At 59.7% G+C, this 10,815-nt stretch overlaps 1 protein-coding gene across 1 annotated transcript in view; it reads left to right on the plus strand.

Moving 5' to 3' along the window:
- Window positions 1–4,778: 4,778 nt before the first annotated feature.
- The window catches only part of TMEM104 (transmembrane protein 104), an 18,618-nt gene continuing 12,581 nt past the window's right edge, over window positions 4,779–10,815 (plus strand). Inside the window, exons 1-2 of the mRNA XM_023531613.1 lie at window positions 4,779–4,798; window positions 4,883–5,157. Coding sequence (XP_023387381.1) covers window positions 4,779–4,798; window positions 4,883–5,157 — 295 coding nt within the window. The remainder of the gene's footprint in view (window positions 4,799–4,882; window positions 5,158–10,815) is intronic.

Genomic DNA, 10,815 nt, shown 5'->3' on the forward strand with positions numbered 1-10,815 from the left:
CCTCACACGATGCTGCCCTTCATTCGCATATAGGTCAGGGGTCGCGGCCTGGAGGACCCGCCCTGGCTGGATCAACAGTTGACTGACTGTTCTGCCTGTCTTCTAGGATGTTCTCTCACTTGTCGCAGAAGGTAATTGGTTATCATTCTTTGTCCCACGGAGTTGCTCAGAGGCGCAGTGTGCAGGGCTCACAGCGGTCAGAGGGACAGGGTCATTCCCCCTCTCACGCTTTCATACTCTGTCACCAAGTCTGTCTGGTCCCTCAGCCCCCTCATTAATGGAATGAGGCATTCTCGCCTGCCCGGTGGTGACCTCACAGATGGCCCTGAGCGTGACAGGAAGGCGTGCGTGTGCGAGCACTTTGCAAAGTGCGGAGGGGACCAGCAGCACTGGGCGGTGATGCTGTGGGACATCTGTGATGTGGTGGGGTGGTCAGCAGTGACAGCTGGGAAGACCTGATAGGTACACAAGGCAAAGGCGGGACCAGAGACCATACAGCCTTGCACGCTGGAGTCCAGTTTGGGATTAGCTCCAAATTTAATTTTCCACTTGCCTCTCTGACCGCCTAAACCCGCAGAGACATTTGGGGACAGGGAGAGAGGCGTCGAGCCGCTTTGCCCTTGTGCTCCGATGCTGACGCACTTACTCCCGCTTTCCCGTCTCGTACAGTTAAGCAAGGGACATGAGACTTGGCCAGTCCTGGGCTCAGAGTGTGTGGAACAAGTTCGAGCTCTGCTGGAGCCTTTCCTCTCGAGCGCGGTGGCTCTGGGGCTAAAACGTGAGCCGAGGGAGGCAGGTGGTGAATGCAGCTCTGCCTCAGCAGGTCTGGGTCAGGAGTTCTGGGTTTAGAGATCCAGTCTACAAGGCAGAGCGCGCGCGCGCGCGCGTGTGTGTGTGTGTGTGTGTGTGTGTGTGTGTGTGTGTGTGTCCGTCCCCACTCCGCAGCTGGGGGCTGGCTGCTCTGAACCACGCCCAAGGGGAAAGTGGCAGCTCAGTTACTAACTGGGCCTTTGGTTCCCAGATGCCGTCCGTCCAGCCTGTGGGGGCGTGAGCATCTGAGCCTCAGCAAAGCCACCGTCCTGTCGGGCATCTGTCCTGCGCGGATGCTGAGGGGCGCATTTCCTTCATGCTTCCAGTGAGAAGGGGGCTGGGAGTTAGTTAGATCAGGACTCTTTATCCCCACTGTCCTTGGGCTTCTCTTCCGGCAGAGACTGGAGAAATGTGGCCCGGCCTGGCCAGCCCCGCCCTCCAGGCATGTGCACAATTCAGCCCTCCTGGGGGCGGCGCTGTGCTGGGCACTGTTGGACAAGACACAGCTGGTTCCAGCGAGGGACGTCAGTAGACAACCGCTGGGTGAAGGGGTGGGTTTTGGGGTGGGTCTGAACGGACAGCAGCACTTGGTCCAGCAGAAATGAGTGAGCAGCAAAGGCCCGGTGGCAGGAGGGGCCGAGCGTGTCAGGGGCTGGAGGTTCTGGCGACGGTGTGTTCAGAAACGAGGTCGAGAGCAGCGGCTGGAACCTGATCACGAGGCCACCGGACTTTGTCCTCTCTGAAATGACAAGCCCTTGAGAGTTAAGAAGAGCAGCTGTGGCTGGCACTGAGCGACACTGGAACCAGCTGGCCCTGGGCCCAGGAGGGAGAGGACAGGGACAGAGGGATTGGGACGGATTCCCCAGGGGACAGTCCTGAGCTCGCCCCAGCCCTTTGCCTACCTAAGTCCTCTTACGTTAGGTAGCATTTCCTTCGTAAACCCCCACCGCGTCCCCACCCCAGGCCCACCCAGGCAGGGGTCAGGAGCCTTTGCCCTGTGCCCCCTGTTTCCCATTTCTGCAGCTTAAAACCAGACGAGACACTGTCCACCAGCACAGGAGTGAGGGAGGACTTGGGGGTTGTCGGAGTTTGTTGGAAGTTTGGAGCCAGAGCGAACGGAGGTGGGCGGTGCGCTTAACCTGCACGGAGCTGGAGGGGAGGCAGCTGGGTTGCGCCTTAGACCCCATGTCGAAGCCGGCGCACTGCGAGCCGTGGCCCCACAATGCCGCTCGTGCCCAGGGAACGGGAGCCGCCGTGGGTCCATGGGGTCTGGCAAGGTCACCGCAGGGCGTCTGGCGCACGGCTAAGCTCACTGACCCAAGAAGAAGGCGGGACGTGAGTGGCCCCATCTGCACCCTCCCCGTCTGTCTCAGGCTTTATTCCCTTGACCGGTTGGAAATTTTCATTAGAAGTCAAAGAATCGTTCTTTTCTTTCTTAATTTTGTCGAAGAAGCGCATTCGGCTGCAGCAGTCGGCGTGCCCGCTTCCTGTAACGAGCTGGGTCAGGAGAGTCCTTGAACAGAGACGGAGTTTGAGCTGATCAGTGGCATTCGGGGGTTAGGAGCCAGCTAATTTATAATGTCACACAGGCTAGACGAGAAGGCCCAAGAGGACAGGCTGTCTCCTGGCGTTTGATTTCTTCATTTTGAAAACGAAAGGGAAAACAGAGGTGCCACGCGTGGCTGTTTGGCACTCAGAGGTGAACGCCGCCCGGGCCAGGCCATCAGGACACCGGGGCCATTCCGCCTCCCACTCCCCTTTGCCTCCCCAAGACCTTGCAGCCCCCGTGGCGGGGCGGCACGCGCTGCTCCACATCCTCCGTCCTTTCCCAGCCTGGGCGCCGGTCCCTGTGGCCACCGAGTCTGGCTCTCACTAATTTGCAGAGGACACCTGTTCCGTACTTAGCTCCAGCTTGTGCCGTGCGTCTCCGTCTGGGTGCCCTCTGACGCGTGAGCCCGCGGCCCCGTGCGAGGGCTGCTGCCGTGTGGCGGTCTGCGCGTGTTTCCGCCGGCTGAGTGGCCTGTACCCCCCCAGGTCGTGTGCCCGGTCGCGATCCTGGGCATTAAAAGGAAACGAAACCACGTCCCAGCTGCCGTCGGACAGGTGTCACAGCTGTTGTTGACCAGTCGAATCTTCCACGAGAGCCCTCCACCGCCTGTTCCCGCTCTGAGGACAGGCCTGCTTCCCCTTGAACTGGACGGGAGGGGGCCAGCGGGCGTGGACTCTGTCCGAGCGCCTCTCGACTCTCGTCCCCATCACTCAGCTGGCACCTCACATGGACCTGTCTCGGGCGCGTCCATGTGCTTGTTCTCTTTAAAGACACAGATGCTTTAGCGGGCTGGGATCCCATCTGACACGGTTTTATAAAATGTCAAGATCCTGTGTCATAGGATCTTGATAAACCTCTGCCGAGGAGGAGGATGAAAATGGAGTGAGCATCCGAGAAAGGACTGTTGGAGGAAAGGTCCTGTCGAGCTGCAGAAGCAGAATCCCCTGCCTGCCTCTGGGGCTGATTCTCTTCCCTGTTTGGATATAGCGCAACTTTCTGAAACCGGTCTTTAGGCTTCAAAGATGAGATAGGACCAGGGAAGACCAGGGGTCCGGTTTCGATCAGGCCACAGTTACTCGGGAACTCCAGGGGCTGGGCGTGTGTTCTGCCGCACGGCAGCTCCCTCTCCCGTCCTTCGGAAGAGAAATTCATCAGTGGAAAGTTTCCCTGGAGTAGTAATTTTCCTAAATGACTTGCTGATGGCACTGCATACGGGCCTGCTCAGAAAAGAGTGGGTGACTCTGCACCTTCCTGCGGCCCCAGCCCCTCTCCCCGGGCCTGAGGGGGACCAGTGAAGACCGCAGTCTGTTCCCTCTGCCTCCCCAGTCAGCCACAGCCTGTTGGAGATGCTTCTCTACCCCCCTCCTGAATGGAAGCGGAGCTTCTCAGCAGAAAGCTCTCTCCAGAGGTCTGCCAGCCCCGCGGCTGCCAGAAGGCCTTATCCACCCCAGCTAATTAGAGCCTTTTCCTTAAGCGGCACTTTAGTCTTTCATGTCATTCATCCTCACAGCGATAATGGACTTGGATAAGAGGTCACAGCTTCTCCCACATCCTGCTCTCCTTGTGCTGGGGGCGGGGGAGGGACGGGCTCAGCCTCCCCTTCTGGGGAGCTCCCGTCCTCCCGGCACAGGGGAGCCAGCTGGGGACTGGCCACCAGGCCCAGCAGCTGTGATGTAGTCACCCAGATCACAGGGCCAGGGCCTGACTCCCGAAAGTGGGCCCGCTCCCCACTTTCGGGCCTCCCAGCGTCTGCTGCATCTCCAGTGAGTGTCATTAGCATTTCCGTGATAAAATGGCACAGTGTAAATGTTAATAAGGTCTGATGCCTCTGCCGCTTCCAGGCGGCAGATTGGAAATGGTGCCAGATTGGAAATGGTGCCGTCATCGTAACCCCAGCCAGCGGCTTTTAATTCCTCTGCTCCCCGAGCACCCCGCTTGGCATGGAAACCATGGTCTCCCTCGGTTCCCAGCCCAGCTGTCGCCACCGTGCCGTGTTTACCCCCTTTACTTTTGCAAAGAGGGTTGAAGTTTCCCACAGACCAGTTTTCTAAGACGGCCTTTGAATCCTTTTTTTTTTTTTCTAAACAAACACTCATTCTCCCCTGTTCTACAAAAAGGAAGAGGACCGAGGTGCTGGCAGGAGCCCACCCCTCTGGCCGGATGCCCACTTTCCGCCCGGCCCCTCCACGCTCGCCCTCCTGAATGCGGCCCCTTCCTTCCTTGGGGCGGGACATTTCTCTGGGGGGTTCGTGCCGGAAGCCACCGGCTCTGGTTCTCCAGGGTTCCCTCTTCTCCTTAAGTGGAAACGTGGCTGATTGGTGACATCCTGATCGATCCTTTGAACTCTTCAGAACAGTGTCCCCTCCACCGCACCGCACCGCACCATCAGGGTCCCCGCGTCCTTTCTCCCCTGTAGGCCATGAGGGCCCATGGTGCTCGGTGCCAGGCTGTGCCTCCTCAGTCAGTGTTTGCTGAAGTGAGCAGGTGACGTCCCCAGGATGTCGCCTGGGACTTACCTGGCAGTCCCAGTGTGTCGAGTGGCAGAGAAGCACAGCCCTGGACCCTGGAAGCTCATGGGTGCTGCTGTCTGACCCGGGGTCAGCACCGGCCCTGGCCTCGTGGGTGGGGCGTCCTCCCCACACCGTCGGTGCCCTGCAGGCCGTCCGGCCTCTGCCCCCCGCTCACTCTCGTTTTTGTCGCCCAGGCCGTCTTCACTCTCCTCCTGGGGCCCTTTGCCTTCTTCGACGTCCAGAAGACCAAGTACCTCCAGATCCTGACCTCCCTGATGCGATGGATCGGTGAGTCCAAGAGACATCTCGAGTCCCCCTTGTCCTTTCCGTCACCTGTCCTAAACCAGCTGAGTGCGGGCTTGCAGCGCCGCCGGAATGGGGCACGGGCCCCGTGGGCAGGAAGGGGCAGGCGCTCTGCCTGCCTTGTTACTGGTGGGGGAATTTAGTACCGAAGGAGTTAAGTCACCTTGAGGTCACATAGTGCAGACAGAGCTGGAGCTGGGGCCAGGTCCTCACAGCCTTTAAATGCCCTGACCCACGTCACACGACTGACCGCTGAGCCCTGAAGCCTGGGTCGGGCTCTGCCCACCTCAGGGCCTGAGGGCGGTTTCTCTCTGCGTTCTCGTGGGTGCGTGTGAAGCAGGCCCGTGAAACCAGCAGGCTGTGGCCACCACCCACTGCGCCGTCTGCAGCGCCTTCTGACTGATACCCCGCCGAGCAAGAGCGCCGCTGTCCTCGGGGAGTTTGGGGGTCTCCCCCTCACATCAGGGGTGCAGGAGGGAGCCCGTTCATTCCGCCACACCATCCTGCCAGCCACCCAGAGGGGCAGGGCTGCTGACCCACCGGGACCCAGGACAGGAGGGCGTGGAGCCCCGGCTGCCCTGTCGGCCGGCACGTGCTCTGGGATCGGTTTCACGCCCGTTTTGGTCTAAAAACAGAAATGCTGTTGCTGTTCTGGTCGGGGCTCCCCACTCCTGACCCCCTTCTCCAGCTCCCTTTCCCACTGCGCACCCCTCATTGGGCCTCAGGCACACTGCGTCTCACTGGATGCCAGCGCTCAGCACCAGGTCATGACCAGCTCAGACAGTTTCTGATCCAAGTGATCTCTGGCTGTTCTGGCACCTCCCATCCCCTGGACCCCCCCTCCCCCCAGGAGGAGCCACCGCCTCACGGGAGTCCCGGCATCTTCAGTTAGAAGGGGTGGCGGTCATCCAAGCCAGCTCACGACTCGGAGAGGCTCCCGCTCTCCTCAGAGGGGACGATGATCAGCGCTAGGACGTCCTGCCTCGGCTTGAGCCAGAACCACCAGCCTGTAGCGTCTACCCACTCTTGGTCCTTTCTTGTCAGGCAGTGAGCGCAGGACCGAGTCGTCTGGGGTGCGAGCGGTGGGGCCTCTGTAGCTTGATGAGCCTGTCCATCACCATCCAGCCGAGACAGGGAAACGGGAGGACACCCGGCGGGTGGGACTCATCTGCCCCATTCAGTGGGTCTGATCCTAGTCTCATCCGCAGGCTGCTCCTCCCAGATTTCATTCACAAGCTCCAAAGCTCTGAGTTAAATTAACATGACCGCCTGGGAGAAATGAGGATTCACTGCGTACAAAGTGAGGGTCACACGAGCTCCACGGGCACGATGTTGGGATGGAGCCTCCTCGGGCGTCAGGAGGGAGCGCGCCCAAACACTGGGGTCGGCGGCTGTCCACCCTTCCCCTTGTAAGTCTGCTCATGGGGAGTATTTGAGAGCCCTAGTGACCTTCTGAAGGAGTTTTCTCAGTAAAGCAATGTTTGGGGGAAGATGATCCCCTTCTCGCTTCCCTGCCCCACTCTGTCCTTGGGTCCCTGAAAGTTAGCCCCTGCCTACCTCCCCCCCCCACCACCCCGCTCCCCCCATTGGTGGTCTGCGACCTGACGCTTCCGCGGTGGGAGGGGGCTCGTTAAGCGTGGTGTCTGGTTCCTCTCCCGAGGCAGGGAGGGGGGCAGGTGCAGGGTGGGGAGCGGTGTAGGGGACGCCCGCGCCATAGCCGCCGTGATGGATTCCCATGTCAGCCCATGAGGGATGGCCGCCCAGATAATGACAGTTAATGGCTTCCGGAGCACCCTGGTGCCTGTTTAGCATGACGCATACATTCATTAAAAGGGAGAAGGTGGTAAGACGGAGAGAGGAGGCTGACAGAATTCGAGGCTTCCCCAGACTGGGGTCAGCACAGCTCCCACCCATGGAGGAGACCTGGAGCTCCCTGTGTCACAGGGGCCTCGGGGACATCTGGGAACAGCCCTGCCCCCTTTCCATGTTGGCGCCTCTCCGCCCCCAGAACCGGGCTCACGGAGCGGAATCACTTGCTTCACACAGTGGACTGCTCTTTCGCAGGGTGCGGGCAGCCCATCCCCTGGCGACCCCATTCTGCCTCTCCCTCTCCCTCTCCCAGCCAGGACCCCTCCCACAGGGACTGCAGTGGGGATCATCTGGGTCTCCCCCACTGAGATTCTGGGGTCCTCGGAGGCAGTCCCCTGTGCTGCACCGCGGCACAGCAAGGTGGCAGTGGCCTTGAGAGATGCTTGGCCGTAGAGAGGGCTCGAGGTGGAGACCGGCTCGTGAAGGTCATCCACACTTGGGTTTGGGCGGTGACACTGCTGTCTTGACATCTCTGTCTCTGCACGTCATTTGCCTCTTTTCTCCCTTGATCTGAGAGAGAACCAGATGGCAGTAGCATCTCCAGAACCTTCCTCCAGGGCTCCTGCCGGCGACAGCACAGGCAGTCACCTTTCTCCTGGAGACACTCAGACCTCTGGACTTGAAAAGTAAACCTCTCTGTGACACAAAGCCCTCTGAAATGAGAAAAAATCGCCTAGTTAAGTAAATGAAAACATAGCCCGGTCTAGGCCTCAGTCCCCAGCTGGGGGCACTGCAGCCACCTGGGCATTTTCCCTTGTGGAGCAGGTGGAAGACAGCAGTGTGGCATCAGGAGGGGGGAAACAGACAAGGACCCCAGCTCGGCCGCCTCGTGGGAGGGACCACGTCTGCGCCTGGACATCTGTGAGCCCTCTGAGGAGGCCTGTCTCCTGGCCCAAGCGCATCCCAGGTGATTTTTCTAGAACTCCTCCAAAGGCAGTGAGCACCAAAGCCCTGTTTGTCCTCTCAAGTGTGCACCCAGTTGTCAGTTTGCAGTGAACCTCCCTTCCACATGCACCAGCACACTCCGCCTCTCCCCTCCCCCAGCTTAGGGCCCGGAGTGTCCGAGAGAGAGAGAGAGAGCGAGAGAGAGAGAGAGAGAGAGAGAGAGCGAGAGAGAGAGAGAGAGAGAGAGAGAGAGCGCCGGGTGCGGAGCTCAAGGTGGCGATAGCTGGCTTGGGTTCTAGGAAGAGAAAAGGGAAGAATGAGCACCAAAGGGACCGGAAAATCATAACGTTCTGAGCCAGAAACTTTCTTGTGCTTAATTAGCAATTGGTTCTGCCATCTGTTGAAATGAGACCTGGGAGGCCCGCAGGAACCCGCCCCAAGCAGAACCCCCAGAGCTCAACACAAGCTGAGAAGCCTTGAGGTCTCTCCCAGGCTTCCTCTGTGTCCTCCTCCAGAAGCCCGCCCCCCCATGCTGCCCAAATGGGATGGAGAGGGTTCGATGGCCTTCGCAGACAGCCACTTGTCCAGGAACATGTCAGGATGCGTATGTCAGGCGCCAACGTTGATACATTTTTTGCTCTCCAAATAAGTTCTGGTCAGTTCGGGAGATCCAGATTACAAATGCCGATTGGTGCAAGGATGTTCTCCGATTGCTCTCTGGCAGGTGAGGCTGTTGTTCAGGCCCTAGCGGGCTTCCTGACCAGCCCCCACACTGTCTGGCCGCTCACCGCCTGCAGCCGCTTCAGGTCAGCTGCAGGCCCGGAGCAGACAGCCTGGGATCTGGCCCGGGGGCCCCACCTCCCATTCACTCCCGCTGCACCTCCTCCCTGTGTTCGCTTCCACGGGTCAGCCAGTGTTCACTCCTCACATGCACCGACGGGCCAAGCCTGCCTCAGCCGGGGTCCTCGTCTGGCAGCAGCAAAGGCAGGGCCTCCTTCACGGAGTAGCCGTGAAGATAAATGGGATCACATGGAAAGTGCTGTTAGCACAGTGTCTAGCACCGCCGGCCACACGTTAGCCTCGTGCTACCCTCAGAGTGCTTCCCTGCCATCGTCATCTCGGCCGTCACGCACCGAGAGTGGCCTCAGAACAATCTCTGCGGAGGCCATGAGATCAGGGACTCGTTCTAAGCCACCCCCAGAAAGACTTATGGCTCTGAGTGTCCCCCGTGAAATCCTGAAGCATCACTGGTCAGCTCCGTACAGCTTCCCCTGTGCCCCACCCCAGCCCTGGTCCCCAGGGCACACCCGGCCGGGTGCCCTCCTGCACCCCACCAGCCTCCATTCCCACTGCCTTTGAGGAAGCTTGAGCCCAAGAAAAGGAAGAAGCGATGTGGGGGGCTCCCTCTGTGGCTTCTGGCTCTTGCTGTCAGCAGACCAGGGACTCTTCGAGACACGGCCAAAAGTCTTGTCCTTTGTGCCCCCAGGCCCAGCAGCTGTCGCTTCAGAGCCTAAGCCACTAAAATGATGACTGTAGACGGTTCCCTGGGGACAGCCAGCAGACGCCTCCCAGCTGGGGACGTGAACAGCTGGCTCAGCTCGGGATACCCCATTTGGCATTATTAAAAAACTGATTCTTTCTAATAAAGACCGCTCTGGAGCGCGGCAGGGCCTGGGCCTGGGCTGTCGAGGACCCGCAGGGCCGCCGTCCCCCGATTGTGTATTCAGAGCAGCTGCCACACACACAGTTCCCGGCTCGGCCTTCCGCTCAAAGTGGGTCAGGCGCCGTCCTCTCCGGGCGAGCGTTCACGGATCAACTCGAGCCTGCCTCAGGAAGCTTCTCGGCCCTGCTCTCCCCACCCGCCCCCGGCAGGTGCCCTAGATCTGTCTTCCAGACCAAGCCAGGGGAGAGAGGTGGGACTCGGTGGTGGTGGTGGCCCAAGTGGCAGAAGGTCCCCAGGAGGAGACCATCACCTGGGAGGGAACAGAAGGGCTCTCTGGTTTTACCTGTCCCCATAATTATCTGTGGCCGCTTGGCTGACTCCCCTGCAGATCTGTGCCTGATCTCAGCAGAGTGTCTCCTGGTGGGACTGCTCTGATCTGTCACCATCAGCAGCCAGGGGTCTCCTATGTCTGGGCCATCTGTTCTGTCCTGTGGGTTCAGCATGCCAGGTTGGTGTGTGCATTCCTTCACAGCTACTCACTGCTGTCCACTCACTCAGCTAATGCTTCTCAGAGGGCCGGGAAGGGACCCCCCCGCCGACCCTTCCCAAAACGAAGGCACCCATCGGCCCCTCTGAGCAGCCAGCCAGCCCTGTGCTCTGTGCCCACCCTGGGCTGTTAAGTGTCTAGCTTTCCATAGTTACACAGCCAGTGGAGGGAATCCTGGAAAACCTTTATGTGTATGTTTTGGTCTTAATTTTATTCTTGGTTTTCTGAAAGTTCTCTCTGCAAACGCAGAGGTCAGTTTAATGGAGTGCAGCCCAGGGTTTCTGCCTTAAGGCTCTTAGGGTAGAGTGGAGACTTAATTAAAGTTTGCTAAAGAGCCGGCCACATGCCACCAAATTACCCCTTTCCTTAGCAGTAGGATTGACCTCAGAGCCCGGCCTGGCCTCGAGCAAGGCCGTTGCTCTTGCGGCTGCAGCTCTGCTCTGCATGTGGCTGAAATGTGCGCTGACCCATGCGCTGACCCGGCCATGGACAAGGACTCCTGCTCCCCCGGGAGGTTGGCAGGCCAGCTGCCTGGACAGCGACAAGGGAAGGGAAGATAAAGCCCGAGTAGCTGGTGGTCAGCGGGGCGAGGTGTCTGACCGACGATGGTTACAGGTGCCTCTGCAAAGGTGGCGGCTTCCCTTGGGCCAGGGCGACCTCAGCCTGGGCGCAGAGTCAG

The sequence above is a fragment of the Pteropus vampyrus genome, unplaced genomic scaffold (assembly GCF_000151845.1).
Source record: "Pteropus vampyrus isolate Shadow unplaced genomic scaffold, Pvam_2.0 Scaffold72, whole genome shotgun sequence".
Lineage (NCBI taxonomy): Eukaryota > Metazoa > Chordata > Mammalia > Chiroptera > Pteropodidae > Pteropus > Pteropus vampyrus.